We start from the raw sequence: 19,924 nt of genomic DNA on the forward strand, positions 1-19,924 counted from the left end.
CTTAAAATGTTCTCCTTTGCGGATTTTGAAGTTGGCCGCACGCCTTTTCAGTGAGGCTGCTTATGGAGCTGAATCTGGCAGCGTGCCGTCTAGCAAATATGCCCGGATGTTATCCATTCAGGTAGAGGTCCGGTCAAGTACTCCAATGGGATCTTCTTCAATGCTTCATTTTTCCATTACTTCCCAGAAGACTGATCGAGGTATATCACCTGAGGCGGATGATACCAGCTTAGACAGAGCATCCGCCTGATTGTTTTCGGACCGAGGCACTTAACTTAGATTGAATTCTTCAAGTGTCTCGGCCTCAGCTTTGATTGCCTGCAAATATTTGATCATAGCCGGATGGGTGGCCTCATAGTCACCATGGTATCGGCTAACAACCAACTGAGAGTCAGAGCAGGCGTCAATTTTAGTTGCCCCTGCCGCTTTACACATGCGGATGCCGGCTAGCAGGGCTTCGTATTCTACCTCATTATTCGAGGCCTGGAACTTGAACCATAGTGCATGCTCGTACTTATCTCCCCTAGGAGACTGATATATAACCCCTGCACCACAACCGTTCATAGTGGAGCTCCCGTCCACATACACTTTCCAAACCTGATCGGTGTTATCTGGCGCAGCCGGCCTTGTTATTACGACAATAAAGTCGGCGAATGCCTGCCCCTTCATTGCCTTCCTTGGTTCGTAAGTGATTTCCAGACTTTGCAATTCAGTAGCCCATTTGAGCATTCGGCCCAATTACTCTAGGGTTGTCATTGGCCGCTTAATCGGTTGATCAGTGTAGATCACTACCGGATGTGCTAGGAAATAGGGTTTCAACATCTTGACAGCCATATACAGGGCAAGGCCAAATTTTTCAACCATGGGGTACCGAAGCTCTACGTTTCTGAGAACATGGATAATTAAATAGACCGGGAGCTGGGTGCCGTCTCTTTCAGCAAGGAGAACAGCACTGAGAGCATGATCTGAGACAGCTAAGTACATGTAGAGCGTCTCTTTGGGCAGAGGGCTGACCAGCCTTGGCAAAGAGTGCAAATGTTGCTTTAATTTTTAGAAGGCCGCCTTAGCATCATCCCCCCATTCAAACATAGCCTTCTTCCTGATTGCTTGGAAGAAGTAAAGGCACTTGTCACCCGACTGGCTGAGGAATCTCCCCAGGGCCGCTAGGCAACCTGTTAATTTCTGAACTTCTTTGACAGTGCGAGGTGACTTCATGTCGATGACCGGTTGTATTTTTTCAGGGTTGGCCTCTATCCCCCTCTAGTCAATCAGGAATCTGAGAAACTTCCCAGACTTAACACCAAAGACACACTTCTTAGGATTGAGCATGACCTTGTGCCACCTGAGTGTGGTAAATGTTTCTTGAAGGTCAGCAAGGTGTTCTGCCTGCTGCTTGGATTTGACTATTATGTCATCAATGTACGCCTCTACATTCCTCCTAGTCTGATTAATGAAGACTGTATTAATCATTTGTTGGAAAGTAGCAGGCGCATTCTTCAAGTTAAACGGCATCACGGTGTAGCAGAATAACCCTTGATCAGTGACGAATGCCGTCTTTTCTTGATCCTTTTTCCATGGGGGAATCTGATAAAAGCCTGAGTGGCATCCATAAAACACATCAGGGCATGTCCGGCTGTAGAGTCGACCAGACTGTTAATCTTTGGAAGTGGGTAACTACCCTTCGAACATGCTCTGTTCAAGTCAGTGTAATCAACACACATGCGCCAGGTACCATTCGGCTTTTTCACAAGCACAACATTCGCAACCTAATCAGGGAAGTTACATGGCCGAATGAACCCAGCGTCTAACAGCTTTTTAACTTCGACAGATGTCGCCTGACTTCTTTCCTCGCCGTGATTTCTTTTCTTTCATAGGATGGGCTTCTTTTTTAGATCCACGGTGAGTTTGTGGACAGTAAGATTCGGGCTGATGCCTAACATCTCTTCCACTTTAAAGGCAAAAATGTCCTTGAATTTTTTCAGTAAATGGGGCAAGTCTGCACCCAACTTCGCAAAAGTAACCGCCCCTACCTTAACAGTTCGCTCTAGACGGCTGTCGTCAGAGGAATATCAATGTGATCACCAGCCGGCTAGGGACGGAGGTCGTCTGACCGTTCCCCGGTCAGTGATTGTTATTGCTTTTCTTTTTTTAACCACCACCAGCTGATCAGTTTTTCTTTTCTTTGCAGTTGATGGGGCGGATCATTATCCTTGATATCATCAAGGTCTATTGGATCCTTCCCCTATCCAGATGCTGCGGCTGCGGGTTTGACGTATGAGAGATAACATTCTCTAGTCCTCTTCTGATCTCCATTCAGGGAGCCAACAGAGCCATTATCCCTTTCATAATTGAGCAGCATGAGAGATGGGATGATGACGGCCTTACACTCGTTCAGAGTGGGTCGGCCAAGAATGAGGTTATAGACGGTCAGCTCTTCGACCACCAAACACCAGATGGTCATGTGCTGCTCTTTCCCCTTTTCTCCCAGTCGAACAGGGAGATCTATCCGTCCGACTGGGTGCACCACTCCTCCCCCAAAACCAACAAGAGGATGAGAGACATAATGCATGTTGTCCAGCTTGTACTTGAACTTGGACAGGCAATTGTAGCTAATGATGTCAGAGGAGCTACCTATGTCAATTAAAATGCGGCCAACTAGTTGGTTAGCCACTTTGCATTCGATGACCACAGGGTCATCATGCAGTCGGCGGACTTTGCCCCGGTCCTTCTTGGTGATGACAACTTCTGGGAAGGCGCTGGTGGCAGACGCTTGCCCCTCATCAACAAAATTGTCCATCTTCCTCAGATGGTCCTTGGAGCCCCGCATGGTCGGGCCACCTCCAGCGAATCTTCCTGCTATAGTGTAGATCGGCTTCTCATCGGTGTCCGAACTACCAGCAGGCTGAAGAGTCGGACTGCTCAGCCGGCTTAGAAGACTGAGGTATTCTTGAAGCTATCTGGGTAAGTCGACGTGGATGCCGACTCAGACAGCTGTTGATTCTTCTTCTTGCTGTCGTCCGGATATTAGAAAGATCAATCAAGGGCCAAGCCTTCTCCTTCGTAGCAGGGTGAGGGGTAGGCTGTCGGTCCTTGGCTGACTTAGCTCTCTCAACTAAAGCTGGTTTTTTGGTCGGCTGCTCTATTCTAGGAGCAACCGTCTTTTTGGTGATCAAGTCCTTGATTTCACCCTTGAAACTTGTCTCCGGTAACTAGGGCTGATTCTGCTGCCTGCGTCTGATCAGATGGTTGTCCAGGGGGTTTACTTGTACCCGCCTGGTCATTGTTCGGCTCCTGTCTGTCTTTGGGACAGATACGTTTAGAGATGAGTGACCCATCAGGGGCCACATCAATTTCGACTTCATAGTTGTCGTTTGAGTCACGGTCCAAATAGACCTCTCCATCAACCAAAGGTCGGTTGGTCTCAGGAGGCGGTATAGGTTCTTGTGAAACCATCTTTGAGGTACTCTCCCCATAGACGGCGCCAAATGTTTCGGGTGTTTTTGTGTCCCTTGGGAGAGTTACAACTCGAAGACTGGATCTAACGAAGCCGCCTATACCTGCAAAACCATGGAGCTCCGGATGTTCGGAGGTCCGTCTCCGAAGGTTAAGTTAGTACGGGTTCGGGGTAAAAACGTGAGGAAAGTAAATATCTTCTCGGATTCCGAGATCAGGTGTTCTCTATTTTCGAGAGTAATAAATGATGTAATGATTAGGACATGCCCCAATAAATGGGAGAATCTTCCTATTTATAGGGTCCTAGAAAAGTGTGCCCTACCCTAGGGTTTGATGACCTAGGGATTCGGGCTGCGCCGTTTTGCGGCAACTTCGGAAATTGGCCTTGAAGGCCGCCAATTCCTGAGGGTATATCTGCTTGACACGTGTCGGCCCCTGAGAGGTCCATTTGGAGGCCTTCTCAAGTGACACGTGGCGAGCTCACATTGTGCTAGGTGGCGAGGTAGAAATACACAAATTAAAAATTGTCGTCATATAAAAAGTTTAACTAATTTTTAATGCTTAATGGTATTAATTTATCATCATTATGGTTAAAATTAGTAAAGAAGTAAAAATAGAGGGTATGAAAAATTTGATCCTTTCTTTTAGTCATACACTTTGTATTATTTTTTATACATGCTAGATAGATTGTTAATAATTTTTTTTCAATACTTCTTATGATATAATAAGTCATAGATAATTGAATATTTTAAATATTGTGAATTGTTACTACATAACTTAAAATGTGTTGTGAATCATTTATGTATTGTGATATAAGGATGAATATAATAGAATAATTATAGGCATTAGTGATCAATTTAACAATAACATATGATAAACAAAAAAAAAAAAAAAAAAAAAAAAAAAAAAAGAGAGAAAATTCATATTTATCACCTTAATAACATCATATGTTTATCAAATGGCAATATGGTAAATAAATTGCCTTGTTTTTTTGTTCTTTAACAATTTAAAAAGTACGTGTTTCATTGTACACACAACTGGCAAAAAACTAATTTGACGTCGTTAGCCAATAGCTTGGTTCTACATCTTCCTCCATTGTTGATTTCTATAATCCTCCTCCATTGTTGAAGCTTTCTCTTCCTCCCATGTCTAATCCCTTACCCATATATAGATTAACCTTACCCTTTATTTCTCTATTTTAATCAAGGTTTTCGTTAAATTCGCAATTAAGCCGCCAAAAATAGTGGTATCGGTGTCGGTGGATACGAGGAAGATGAAGGTGTTGGTGTCTATGTCAGAAATGGTGGTTTCGGTGGGGAGGAAGAAGATGGAGAAGATGAAGGTGGGGATGGAACAAAGAGGAGGGAGAAGAAGAAGTTCATGGCCCTTCTAACGACAGTAACGCTAATTGCAAGATATTTTACAAAAATAGCCTTCACTTTGTACTGGAAATGACCAATTTAACCATTGATAAACAATTAGATATAAACCTGGTCCTCCTCATGTATCAAGGTGATTGATAAGTGGTTTATTTGACCACTTATTGTGTTAATTTAAACCCGGTTTTGCAATCTTTTCCCCTCTTTCTAACCCGTTTTTGAATGAAAAAGTTGTGTCTCGGCCTCGCTCCCTCTTTGTATGTGTTTGTCCATGTTTTGCAGGTATTATATCCCAATTTGACAAGCACTCAAGGCATAGAATGATGTTCAAGGCTCGAAGTCAAAGAAAGGAGAGCCCGCTCCTGCTTGGAGCGGGCGTGCACCTCTCCTGGAGCGGGCACTCCTCCATAATCAAGACATTCTGCCCAAAATCTGAACCTATGAGGAGCCGGCGCGAATCTAAGCTGGAGCGGGCGCTCCTAGCTGCTCCGATACAATCTTACTTACGCTAAAGAAAAGAGGAGCGAGCGTGCACCCTCATTGGAGCGAGCGCTCCTCCCATTGAAGACAGCGCTCCTCCCATTGAAGACCAACTCTGCCATATGCTGTGGAGAAGGGGAGCGGACGTGCACCCTGTGAGGAGCGGGCGCTCCTCCTAGGCAGCTTCGAATCTTCCTTCTTCTGAAGCCAGCAGGAGAGGGCGCGCATCACTCAGGAGCGGGCGCTCCTCATTATGGAGCGAGCGCTCCTCGTTGGGAATCCGTTTTATTTTGACGGATTTACCTATGTGTTTCGAGGAGTATAAATACTTCCCTTTTAGCTCATTTATAACTTGGACAGCAGTAGCCTAGTTTTTAGTAGTTCCTCTTAGTTTGAAATATTCCTCTTTGATAATTTAGGTTAGTTTTCATCAATTCAACCATTATAGTAGTGAAATTCAAGAATTATTCTCAAGGTTTGGCACTTTGTAATCAACATTTGAAGCTTCAATTAGTAATTTCTTCAACCTTCTTCTACTTAATTTCTGATTTCATTTGGTATTTGCATGTTACTTGAATCCTTTTAGTACTTGATAGTTAGTTGTTTGATGATAGTTTATTCAATTGTTAACCACTTTTCCCCAATTATTGAAATAGCTAGGACCCTAATACTTCTTTGCATGTTGATTAATATGAGTTATGAGTAGTCTTCTTTCTAGGGGTTGGGTGAAGCTTAACCTTTTGGTTTAGTTATGCAAATGTGGGAGAAGTATTAATGTTTGTATTGCAATTAAATTGATTGTATGACATTGCTTGTTAGTTCTTCATGATAGGATTAGCTACCCTTGAATTAGGAGCTTGATAGCATGATATGCTTAGTTTGACATGGAAATGTGAATTGAGCATGTCATTACTTATTGCAATTTGATTATGTATCTTCTATTGCAAAACTAATGAGGAATCTAAGTTTGGTAATGTGAGTTGTTTTCTAATTGCATGAGGTTGATTTTACATATAGTCCTTGCTATACCTTGTCTATTTTACTCCCCGTTTGCCTAATTGCCTTGGATGAGTGGATCCCATTCCCTAGTGTCTTTAATCCATTGATTTAGAACCATAGTTTGTTTGTCTTCTTGACGAACCCCAATCCACCATAGACTTCGAATTAAATTAAGTGTTAAGATCATTAGCAACCATATCCCGTTCCTTGTGGACCGAACTCTTACTTATCATTATGCTTGGTTTGTAGGATGTTTGTTTATAAGTGTGTTTGATTGAGTGTAAATGTGCGACCGTTCTAATGCCCATCAAAATGACGCTGTTGCCGGGGAGCGGCGTTGTTGATTGCTAATTGATCACTTGAGTCTAGTTCACCATAAAACAACAAAAATTCAAAAAAATAAAGTGTGTTTCTTTTTTGCTACACTTGTGGCCTTGTTACTAATAGCAATTGTTGAGAGTGTATGCGCAGAACTCATAACAGGATTTTGGTGCCTTACGATCTCGAGATTGAGCAAACTTATAGGAGGAGAAGGAGAGCCGGTTCTAGGCCGTTAACTACTTCCCCAACTAGGGAGTTCGATTTCGAGGAGCAACAAGATCAAATGGGTGACGCGGATCCACCACCTCAAAGACCTTTAAAGGAGTTGGGAACTCCGGGAGCTTATAGAGCTTCAAGTGGCATTGCTCCGCCCGTTACTCAAGCCAATGATTTCAAAATTCGGCCCGTAATGATAAATTTGATTGAAAGGAGGCAATTTAGTGGAGCAAAACATGAAAGCCCTCTTGCACACTTGAACGAGTTTGAAAAATATTTCAACACGATCAAGGTAAATGGGGTAACTCAAGAATTTGTGAGACTAAAGCTATTTCCTTTCTCCTTGATAGGAAGGGCTCTTGAATGGCTTGATAAGGAGGTAAGGCCTAACTCCTTGAGAACTTGGGACGAGGTCACCACGGCCTTATTAGGGAGATTCTACTCTCAAATTAAAACGGTCGAGGCAAGGGCATTGATCCAAAGTTTCTGTAAAAAGGCTAGTGAAACCATATATGAGGCATGGGAATGATATAAAGAATATCAAAGGGAGTGTCCTCATCATGGCATTCTGACATACCAAGTGCTTCAAATTTTCTTTGGGGGCTTGAGCCTACAAGGAAAGACTAGCTTAGATGCGGGAGCGGGTGGTCCGATCATGAACAAGACGGAGGAGCAAGTCATTGAAATAATTGAGGATGTGGTGAGGCACCACATGGATTAGCAAGAAGGAGAGAGGGAGTCTCTAAGAAAAGGAGGAAGTGCGGTTTACTCCGTCGATCACCCCAACGACATCAATAATTTAACGTCTCAAATCGCCAACCTTGGCAAAGAGATGACATTTATCAAGGAAAAACTTGAAACCTCCACTTCACAACAAGAGCATCCCTCCCAATCTAAGGGGAGAGGTATGAATTCTAACTCTTCTCCTTCTACATCTAATAACATGCCACATGAGTGCTTATTTTGTGAAAATTGTGGGTCATATGACCATGATACCTCTTCTTGTAATTATGATTCCCAACCCCAACCCCAATATGAAGATGGTAATGATAATGAAAATGAAAAAGTCAGTGCCTTGTCTTATGATAATAAACCTAGGAATGACAATCAAAGATACTTACCACCTAATCGAAGAGAACAAGAGGGAAATTCCTATAATCAAAGAGGAAATGATTATGATTACCATAACCAAAACCAATGGGGAAATAGGAACCAAAGGGACTAAAATCCCTAACATAACTACAACCAACAAGGTGGTTATGGTAACCATAACCATAATAACTAAGGGAACTATGGGAATCAAGGCCAATATCACTAAGGGGGGGAACTCTAATAATAGGAATAATTGGAACAACAATAAAAATAGAGGTTCTTCTAATCAAAATGCTTCCAATTCAAATGTGAGAGGTAATAGAGCTCCCCAAGACAACTACTATGCACAAGCACCACCTAGTAGGTCTAATTTAGAGGAAATGATTGAAAGTCAAACCAAAATGTTCAATACTTTCATGGCCTCTAGTGATAAGAAATTTAGTGAAATCATGACCCATAACAAAATGCTTGAAACACAAATTTCTCAATTGGCCAGTGCTTTAAAGGAAGGGACTAGCACTTCCAAACTTCCACCCCAAGGACTAGATCCCAAGAGGCCCGTTAATGCCATATCAAATAGGAGTAGGAAGGTGTTGGCAGAGAGTGTCCCTAAGAGAAGCAATGAGAAAGTGAACGAGTGAGCCTCCCCTTGAGAGTGATTTAGAACAAGAAGAAGAGAAAAATCATGAGAAAGAAAAAGAAAAAGAATGTGAGAAAGAAAATGATTTTGAAAAAGAGAGTCAAGAGAAAAGAGAAAAAGAGAGTCAAGAGAAAAGAGAAAAAGAGAGAGAAACAAAATAATTGCAAAAACTACCATATCCCCACAAATTTGTTAGAAACAAATTAGATGTGCAATTTGAAAAGTTTCTTGAAACATTAAAACAATTTCACCTTTCAATTCCTTTTACCGATGCTATCAAGCAATTGTCTAACTATGCTAGGTTTTTAAAAGACATTTTGAGTGGAAGGAGAAAGTGTGAATTGGTGGAAATGGTGAATCTCACCGAGAATTTTAGTGCAATTATCATGAACAAAATGCCACCGAAATTGAAAGATCCCGATAACTTTTCTATCCCTTGCGCAATATATAAAATGCAAATTGATAATGCTTTATGTGATCTTGGGGCTAGTGTTAGCCTTATGTCATATGGTAAGGTAGAGGATGTTCCTCTAAGGGTGGGAAAGTTTGTAATCCCGGTGGATTTTGTTGTGTTAGAGATGGATGAAGATGTTAACATTCCAATAATTCTAGGAAGACCTTTTCTTGCTACTTCGGCTGCTTTAATAGATGTTAAAAGTGCTAAAATTTCACTAAAAGTAGAAGATGAGGTGATAGATCTTGATTTGAATGAGAGCATGAAATATCCAAGCTCTAATCTTGATAATTGTATGATGATTGATACTATTGATTCTATTGTGACTTCTATGGATGAGCACTTTCTCACTACTAACGATGCCCTTGAGAATGTCCTTTTAAACAAGGAAAAGATAGGTGAGCAAAGCAAGAAGATGGCATTGTATGAAGAAATGCTTAAAGGAAGTACAGAAGAGAGCATTGAGCAAGTATGCATGGGAATCACAAGTGATGATGCATTGGAAATAGATACCGCAAGGGAAGGTAAGGGTGTTCCAATGGTAGAGTTAAAACCTCTACCATCACACCTAAGGTATGTGTTGTTGGGTCCTAATTCAATTTTTCCGGTAATTGCGAATTCCTCTTTGAACGAGTGTTAAACTCAAATGTTATGTGGTACTTTGAGAAACCACCAAGGTGCTTTAGGCTATACCATTGATAATCTCAATGGTATTAGTCCCGCTTTATGTATGCACCATATAACACTTGAGGAGGGTGCTAAGTCTTCCATTGAAAGGCAAAGGAAACTTAATCCTCAAATAGGGGAGGTGATGAAGAAAGAAATCACCGAACTCCTTGATGCCGGCATCATCGTCCCCATTTCGAGTTCTAGATGGGTTTCCCCCGTTCATGTGGTCCCTAAAAAGGGAGGAATGACCGTACTTGAAAATGAGAATGGTGATCTCATTTCAACTAATACGGTGACCGGTTGGAGGATGTGCATAGACTATAGACGTCTAAATGCATCCACTAACAAGGATCATTTTCCCCTCTCTTTTATCGATCAAATGCTTGAGAGACTAACCAAGCACAAGTATTATTTCTTTCTTGATGGTTATTCGGGTTTCTTTCAAATCCTCATAAACCCGGATGACCAAGAGAAGACAACTTTTACTTGTCCATGTGGTACTTTTGCATATAGGAGGATGTTGTTTGGACTTTGTAATGCGCTGGAAACCTTTCAAAGGTGCATGATGAGTATCTTTGGAGACATGCTTGAAGCCGAAATGGAAGTGTTCATGGACGATTTCTCGGTAGGAGGCCTCTCATTTGAAGATTGTTTGTCCAATTTGGGCAAATGCTTAGCAAGATGTGAGAAGGTCAACTTGCTCCTAAATTGGGTGAAATGCTACTTCATGGTTGAAGAGGGAATCATCCTTGGTCACAAGATTTCAAGCAAGGGGATTGAGGTTGATAAGGCCAAAATTGAAGTTATTGAAAAATTGCCACCTCCAATCAATGTGATAGGAGCAAGATCCTTTTTGGGGCATGCCGGGTTCTATACGAGATTCATCAAGGATTTCTCACAAATTTCTAGACCCCTAAATGCTCTTCTTCAAAAGAATGTCGTCTTTATTTTTTATGAAAAGTGTCTTCAAGCTTTCAATAAATTAAAGGAGGCTTTGATCTCTACTCCAATCGTACAAGGACCAAGATGGGATTTGCCATTTGAACTTATGTGCGATGCTAATGATGTTGTAATTGGAGGGGTGTTGGGGCAAAGAATAGAGAAGAAGCTTCATGTCATCTATTACATGTCTAAGACTTTAAATGAAACTCAACGGAACTACACCACAACGGAGAAAGTGTTTCTTGCCGTGGTACATGCTTTTGAGAAGTTTTGGAACTACCTCATTGGTTCCAAAACTATTGTTTACACCGATCATGCGGCTATTAGGTACCTTGTGGCAAAAAAAGAGTCCAAACCCCGTCTTCTTCGTTGGGTCCTTTCTCTTCAACAATTTGATGTGGAAATTCGTGATAAGAAAGGGGCCGAGAATGTAGTTGCGGATCACCTTTCCCATTTAGAGAATGTGCATGCTAGTGATGATGATATTCCCATTTGTGATGAATTGAGAGATGATGTGCTTTACATCTTGAATGAGAAGAAGCTAAAGTGGGAAGCAAGGCATTATGTGTGGGATGACTCCATTCTCTACAAAAGAGGAGTAGATGGTTTACTCCAAAGGTGTGTTCCGGATGAGGAAGTGTAAAATGTGCTTAAGATGTGCCATTCCGATCCTTGTGGAGGGCATATGGGAGCAAACAAAAACAGCATTGAAAGTCTTGCATAGCGGTTTGTGGTGGCCTCACATCTTTAAGGATGCTTGGGGGTTTGTGAAGACATGTGACCGGTGTCAACGAACCGGCAACATATCCAAGCGAAATGAGATGCCTCAACAATCGATACTTGAGCTAGAGGTATTTGATGTATGGGGTATTGATTTCATGAGGCCATTCCCTATTTCTTATGGAAATCAATACATCCTTGTGGCGGTTGATTACGTTTCGAAATGGGTTGAGGCCATTGCCTCCCCAACTAATGACCACAAAATAGTCATGAAATTGTTTAAGAAAGTCATATTTCCAAGGTTTGGAATTCCTAGAGTTGTGGTAAGTGATAACAATTCACATTTTGTTCATAGTGCTTTTCAAAAGATGCTAAGAAAGCATGGGGTTCACTAAAGTTTCGGTCTTACCTATCATCCACAAACTAGTGGACAAGCGGAAGTGTCCAACCGTCAAATCAAGTTAATCCTTGAGAAGACGGTTGCAAGGAATAGGAAAGATTGGTCGGAAAAGCTTGATGATGCTCTATGGGCATATAGAACGGCATACAAAACCCCAATAGGCACAACTCCATATCGTCTAGTGTATGGAAAATCTTGTCATCTTTCGGTGGAACTCGAACACCGAACTCAATGGGCCATTATGAAGATTAACTTCAACTTGGCTAGTGCAGGAGAGCAAAGATGGCTTGATTTGCATGACCTTGAAGAGCTTCGATTGGAGGTCTATGAGTGTGCTAACAACTACAAGACTCGCACAAAAGAATGGCATGATCGGAATATTGAAAAGAAAGCATTTCTTGTAGGTGATAAGGTACTTCTCTACAATTCCAGGATGAAGTTGTTCCCTGGAAAACTTCTATCAAGGTGGAGTGGTCCTTTTGTTGTTAAGGAAGTGTTTTCTCATGGAGCCATAGAAATCACAGATTTGGATGGAATGAGATCTTTCAAAGTCAATGGGCATCGCCTCAAGCTTTACTACAAGGGTGCTCACGTTGGTTTAGTTGAATCATTGCAATGTAACCTTACCTCCTGAGTGTGGAGGTCATCAAGATATTGACGTTAAAGAAGCGCTTTCAGGAGGCAACCCGAGTAAAAAAAGGGGAAAAAAAAGGAAAAAAAAAAAGAAAAAATAAGAGAGTGAGAAATAAAAAAATTGAGTGAGTGAGCAAATGGGGAGGAGAGTTGGTGATATCTGATTTTGGCTACATTTTGATTGAATCATGTTCATTGAATCATTGTGGCTTGATATAGGTACTTGGGGCAAAAAGGAGCAAAGAAAACAAAAATAGAAAAGTTGTCAACAGCTAGGAGCGGGCGCTCCTCAAGAGCTGCATGCCCGCTCCTAGCTCAAAGAAGAAAACAGTAAGTTTCAGCACAGTTAGGAGCGGGCGCTCCAAAGAGCTTGCATGCCCGCTCCTTTGCTCCCTTAAAAAACAGAAGCTTTAGGTATCACGAGGAGTGGGTGCTCCTCCTTGACTCCGGAACTAGAAGCCAAGAACCTTGTGAGGAGCGGGTGCTCCAGAACTTGAGCACGCCCGCTCCAACAAATGTTGTAACCAAAATAAGAAATAGGAGCAGGCGCTCCAGAAGGTATGCACGCCCGCTCCAATCTGGAAAGAAAAAAGCAAAAGGCAAACATGATAGATAGAGCGGGCACTCCAACATCACAGCACGCCCGCTCCATTCTGCGAAAGCTAGCCAGAACTAAATTTCGAGGCTAGGAGCGGGCGCTCCAAGATATCAGCACGCCCGCTCCTACCAAATGCCGTATCTAAATTTAATTAAGGAGCGGGCGCTCCTAAGTATCTGCACGCCCGCTCCTCTCTGGTGAAGGAAAACAGAAGTCAAATTCAAAGTTTAGAGGGGGCGCTCCAACAGCTATCCACGCCCGCTCCATCAAAAATCCATAGCCAAATTTCATTTAGGAGCGGGCGCTCCATCACAACTACACGCCCGCTCCTAGCTAGGACTACGAAGCAATAGTCAGATTTAAGGTTTGGAGCGGGCGCTCCAAATAACTGCACGCCCACTCCAAACTGGAATTCCGAAAACAGAATCCTTTCTTCAGGCTCCAGCCTATCCGGGTAAAAAAAGAAAAAGGAACCTTTTCCTTTCCCTTTATCCTCCTTTACCCATTTTTCACCAATCATTCAAACCCTCATATTCTCTCTCCTCATTCCCCATCTACTTCTCACTCTAAAAACCCTCATTTTCTCCAACTTCTCTCTTCAATATCATCATCAAATCCCAATTTTCTTCGATCAAAATTCATAAATTCTCAATCTCCATCAAATTCTCTCTCCAAAAATCACATTTTTTTCACAAATTAGAGCATAATATTGAAGACCCACGAATTTGAAATCGAAGAACAAAGAGGCAAAAGGGTGAAGCTTGGTTGAGAAGAAACTAATTTGGGTAATCTTGGAGGAATTTAGAGTATTTTCATACTCTAGTGGTATACTCTTTTTCCCTACTTCACTTTCCCTCTTAAACCTTAGGGTTTTTCATCAAGCTTCTTAAATCTGTTTATTTCGAGAATATAATGTGATTAGTTGCATGATTAGGTGAATTTAAACAAATTTGTTTGCTTTTGAGTGTTGATTGGTAGAAATTTGTGATTAATTTTTGGACTAAGATAATTGTGATTGATTATTTGCATGAGTTTAGCAAACTTGTGCACAAAATTTGTGCAAATTTGATTGGAATTGTGAATTTGTGTGTTGGAATTATTTGTTGGTTATGTTGGAATTATTTGGAAATTTTTGAAATAGGTACTTGGATTTTATCGGGGGTTTGAAGTTTCGGAGGTTTGTTTGTGGTGTGTTGTGGTATGTGTGTGAGGTGTTTTGAGTTACCTTAGTAAACCAATTCTCATTGTCAAAATGGTTCTTCGATTATTTAGAGGTGCGGGAGGAAAGAAGAGAAAGACTACTTCTGGCATCCAAATAAACAAAAACGGTTTATCCGAAAACCAAAACAAAACCTTAAGCCAAACACCAAATCAAAACAATCCTCCTCCTTCAATAAAAATTCCCGAGAAATTCAAAGGGTATCACAAAGAGCTTTCCAAAAGAAAAATCCTTCCAACTAGATTTTACAACCAAGAAGCTTGTCAACTTTTAGGGATAGATAATGGAATTCGGCGAGTGGCCGAAAATTTTGGATGGTTAAACTTCCTCAACAAGAGGGAGCTAACCTACGAATCGCTCACTCTCGAATTTCTTTCCACCCTTACCATGCACCGAATCAATGGTGAGGGAGAGCCAATAGAGTGCGAGATTAAGTTTAAAATGTTCAATCAAGATAAAACTTTAAGCTTAACTCGCCTTAATGAAATTTTCGAATGGCCCGTGTTTACTCAAGTCGACGACCCCGATAGTATCTACCTCTCTAGATACGAGGAGTATAATTGGTGGAGCACTATCGCGGGGTACCCCAACTTCACGACCCGGTCTATCCATACTAGCCACATTATCCACCCAGTACTCCGTATATTCATGAGAATTATGGGGTACGCTTGCTTCTCAAAGCAAGACCTCAGGAAGCTAACCAAAGAGGAAATCAAATGCCTCTTCATGGCTTCCCGATTTGAGGGGGATCTTGAGGGGAACGTGAACATGGAGTACATGTTCATAAAATGGTTCTTTGAAATTAAGAGGAGTACGGAGCTAAAAGGGGAAATAAAATGTGGTGGGATAATCACTATCATTGCCAAGGCTTTGGGTTTCACCAATCGGGTTAACCAATTGACTCCGGTGAACGAGTCCAATGTCCTTGACATTTCCGGACTTGCCTCAATGCAAATGCTTGTGGAACTCCGGGGTAATGTAACCACCTATTCTTGGTTGGTCAAGGGTAAACACCGTTGCATTCTCCTGAATGCGGCGGTAATGAACACCGTGGGAACCACTTGGCAAGTGCCAAATGAGCCACTCTCCGGGAATGTTCCCAACCTTGACCAACCATCTCAACCCCGCCGCCATAGCATATTAACCGTTCCTAGCTTTATGGGCGGCTCTTCCTCCTCCTCTTCCTTTTCCTTCAACCTTGAATCGGCCTTTCACCATCTCAACCTTACCAACCAAAGAATCTTGCAAGAAAATGAATACTAAAGCTATGTCTCCCAAATGTCCTACCAAAACCAAGTTGAGAGGGGAGACTTCCTTCCCTATGTCAACTATCCTCACCGCCCCGTACAAGAGGGGTCGGTTGTGGGTTGGAACAACAACCAACCCACCTACTCCTATTGGCAAGGACCCCATAGCTCCATTTTGGAGCTACGATCCTTCCCTCCCTATGATTATACACAACCTAGGGGTTGTGATTTTATGGGGGACCCTTCTTATTACCACGTCCCCGAGACATGTGGTAATATGGCTCCCGAGGAGATTGATAACCACCCCTTAAGGGGATAATTTGGGTTTCCACCCGAGTATGATGGTGGTTGGGGTACTAGTAGTGCACCGGACTACAGTCACTATTGAAGTAGCCCCAACTATGATCTTCCTCCATACGTGGATCAACCTTCCTACTCCGGCGATGTAGACCCAAACTATAACTACATGCCATCGCCGCCTAGGGGGGATGATCGGGAGTAGCCTTTAGACATTTGTTTTTACCGTTCCCTTCTTTTCCTTCCCGTCATTTGTAACACCAAGGCCGGTGTCGAGTTCTAGCTTGGGGGGAGATGTTTCTCATTGCGTCCATTTATCACGGGAACGGTAATCAAATGTCTAGCTTGGGGGAGGTCTTGGGGTCTTTGTGTCTAGGGTAGTTTCGGTTTTGATAGGATATGTGCTTTCATGTGATGCTTCTGTGCTATTTATGGAGAAGTTTGAGTTTGTATGTGGAATGTTTGGCATGAAAGGCTTAGCTTAGCCTTTGGGACTTGTGGTAGGATTCATGTGGTATTATGTTCTAGATTGCATGCCTATTTTAGGTAGGTTGTTGCTCTTTTCATGATGATACGGCATGCCTAGGCTAGAACGATTGCATATTAATGTTTTTGTCTCACTTCTCCTTATATGTGTGCTTTGGAGCATCTTATTCTTATGATTAGCTTTAGTATATACATATTTTGGTTGGCTTGTGTGATGGTTGATTGCATGGTATTGTTGGTTTGCTCTTGGTCTCTTTGATGATGATTTTTGATGCTTTGATGATGATAGATGATGTTGGTTTTCCCTAATATCCAAATTTCTTCTTCTTCTTATCTTCTTACCCCTCTAACATCCAAATTCCCTGACATCCAAACCCCTAATATCCAAATTCTTTAATTAGTTTTCTTATCCCCCACCTTCTTCTTAAATCCCTAATATCCAAATTCTTTATTTAGTTTTCTTATCCCTCTCCTTCTTCCTAAAAAAAAAAAGGCTTTGAAAAATGAAAAAAAAGGGTTGTTTTGCCTTTGATCGATTTGCAATGATGATATTGGATTATATGTGGTGGATACTTGTTTTCTTTTTGTAATAAAATTTCGAGCATGGTTTAGATGCCCTTGATTGAATATATAATTGGCTAGTTTAGGCTAGTGTGAGAATAACCTTACCAAATGTACGAGACTTAAAGTATAGGTTTGTGGTAAGATGGTGTCGCCTATCTCAAAGGAATTTGAACCCCGAAAGGTAGTATTTGATCCCATATTGTCCCAAAAGTGAGGTTTTAATATTTTTCAAGCCTACTACATTTTGTATAAGTGGCAAGGATCCTCTTTGATTTAGTACCTAGATCGAGAACTTGAGTCTCAACTCCCAACACTACGGCCTAAACTACTCTTAGTGTTGATGAAGGTTGTTATGTATTTGTTATCCACAAAAGTTAAGGCATATCATTTTTGTTTCCTTAGTTCAATCTTTAATCTTTTGTAATTAGTAGTGTGTTGTGAAATGTTAAAAAAAAAATGAAAAAAAAAAGAGAAAAGAAGTGATGAATAGCCACCACCCTAGCGATTAAACAAGCTTGGGGGTGTGTTTTTGTTTTGATTCATTCATGGTTTGTAATATGGGTCAAAGTTAGAAACCTCTTTAGATTTGTTCATAATGATATACATTTTAATTTGGCTTAAATTGCAAAACACTTCTACTTCTTTCTATGCCTTAAATTTGTGTCGAATCCTTGAGACTTGTAATGTTAGGAGAGTATTGGAAACCATTGTTGGTGGAGGGAGTTGATTCGCAAGCATATGGAGAGGGTACTTTTTCATTGAGATGTCGAGTGTCTTATAACCCGCTTTATCTATGTTTTTCCGGCTCCTTCGAGGAGTCACGAGACACTACCTTTAGGGGGGATTTGAACTTTGTGATGGGGACGCAGTAAAATGTGTTATATTTTTCAAGCCTACTACATTTTGTATAAGTGGCAATGAGTATTTTCGGGAAGGTTAGCTAGGCCTTGGCTAGTCATGACCGTGATTGATCTTAGGCTTATACCTCATGCTCGAGTTTTATTGCTTAAGGAATTCTTGTATCTTTGCATGTGCTTTTCTTTGAGCAAATTGATCTTTTGTTTTGTTTTTGAGCAATGTGAATTGCTTGAGGACAAGCATTTGACTAGCTTGGGGGGATTTGATAAGTGGTTTATTTGACCACTTATTGTGTTAATTTAAACCCGGTTTTGCAATCTTTTCCCCCTCTTTCTAACCCGTTTTTGAATGAAAAAGTTGTGTCTCGGCCTCACTCCCTCTTTGTATGTGTTTGTCCATGTTTTGCAAGTATTATATCCCAATTTGACAAGCACTCAAGGCATAGAATGATGTTCAAGGCTCAAAGTCAAAGAAAGGAGAGCCCGCTCCTGCTTGGAGCGGGCGTGCACCTCTCCTGGAGCAAGCGCTCCTCCGTAATCAAGACATTCTGCCCAAAATCCTAACCTGTGAGGAGCGGGCATGCATCCAAGCTGGAGCGGGCGCTCTTAGCTGCTCCGATACAATCTGACTTAAGCTGAAGCAAAGAGGAGCGCGCGTGCACCCTCATTGGAGCGGGCGCTCCTCCCATTGAAGACCAACTCTGCCATATGCTGTGGAGCAGGGGAGCGAGCGTGCACCCTGTGAGGAGCGGGCGCTCCTCCTAGGTAGCTTCGAATCTGCCTTCTTTTGAAACCACCAGGAGAGGGCGCGTATCACTCAGGAGCGAGCGCTCCTCATTATGGAGCGGGCGCTACTCGCTGGGAATCCGTTTTATTTTGACGGATTTACCTATGTGTTTCGGGGAGTATAAATACTTCCCTTTTAGCTCATTTGTAACTTGGACAGCAATAGCCTAGTTTTTAGTAGTTCCTCTTAGTTTGAAACATTCCTCTTTGATAATTTAGCTTAATTTTCATCAATTCAATCATTGTAGTAGTGAAATTCAAGAATCATTCTCAAGGTTTGGCACTTTGTAATTAACATTTGAAGCTTCAATTAGTAATTTCTTCAACCTTCTTCTACTTAATTTTTGATTTCATTTGGTATTTGCATGTTACTTGAATCCTTTTATACTTGATAGTTAGTTGTTTGATGATAGTTTATTCAATTGTTAACCACTTTTCCCCAATTATTGAAATAGCTAGGACCCTAATACTTCTTTGCATGTTGATTAATATGAGTTGTGAGTAGTCTTCTTGCTAGGGGTTGGGTGAAGCTCAACCTTTTGGATTAGTTATGCAAATGTGGGAGAAGTATTGATGTTTGTAGTACAATTAAATTGATTGTATGAGATTGCTTGTTAGTTCTTCATGATAGGATTAGCTAATCTTGACTTAGGAGCTTGATAGCATGATATGCTTAGTTTGACATGGAAATGTGAATTGAGCATGTCATTACTTATTGCAATTTGATTATGTATCTTCTATTGCTAAACTAATGAGGAATCTAATTTTGGTAATGTGAGTTGTTTTCTAATTGCATGAGGTTGATTTTACATATAGTCCTTGCTATACCTTGTCTATTTTACTCCCCGTTTGCCTAATTGCCTTGGATGAGTGGATCCCATTTCCTAGTGTCTTTAATCCATTGATTTAGAACCATAGTTTGTTTGTCTTCTTGACGAACCCCAATCCACCATAGACTTCGAATTAGATTAAGTGTTAAGATCATTAGCAACCATATCCAGTTCCTTGTGGACCGAACTCTTACTTATCATTATGCTTGGTTTGTAGGATGTTTGTTTATAAGTGTGTTTGATTGAGTGTAGAATGTGCGACCGTTCTAACGCCCATCAATAATAAACCTAGTCCTCCTCATAAATAAAAAAAAAAATTGTGACTAAAATATTGAATATAATAATGTGAAAAGTTGAATGTTGATTGATTGGCATATTTATGTAACTGATATTTTTGCTTGCTTATTAATATAATAATTATTAAAAAGTTTTGGGAATTCACATATTTATGCAAGATTTCTTTTCTTCTTTATTTAACTTTTAGGGGCAATTTAGGTAGTTCAAAAGCTATACACCTCCCCCTCCGCCCTTTGCTTACATAGTAGAGATTATTGTTATCTTGTTATAGCAGTTATTATTTACTTAATTAGTTATAAAACTTGTATACTCTTCTAGTAGTTTAATTAGTGTAATTCTTATCGT

At 41.2% G+C, this 19,924-nt stretch overlaps 1 protein-coding gene and 1 non-coding gene across 2 annotated transcripts; one reads left to right on the forward strand and one right to left on the reverse strand.

Moving 5' to 3' along the window:
• Positions 1-7,309: 7,309 nt before the first annotated feature.
• Positions 7,310-7,415, reverse strand: LOC145573394 (small nucleolar RNA R71). The gene has a single exon (XR_014097436.1). It is a non-coding gene; the product is annotated as a small nucleolar RNA R71 (small nucleolar RNA).
• A 4,591-nt stretch (positions 7,416-12,006) lies between these two features.
• On the forward strand, positions 12,007-12,399 carry LOC145571128 (uncharacterized). Its single transcript, XM_081630209.1, has one exon. It carries the CDS (start codon positions 12,007-12,009, stop codon positions 12,397-12,399), a length of 393 nt encoding a protein of 130 aa, XP_081486335.1.
• Positions 12,400-19,924: the final 7,525 nt, after the last annotated feature.

This window comes from Chenopodium album, chromosome 12 (genome assembly GCF_948465745.1).
Source record: "Chenopodium album chromosome 12, dcCheAlbu1.1, whole genome shotgun sequence".
NCBI lineage: Eukaryota > Viridiplantae > Streptophyta > Magnoliopsida > Caryophyllales > Amaranthaceae > Chenopodium > Chenopodium album.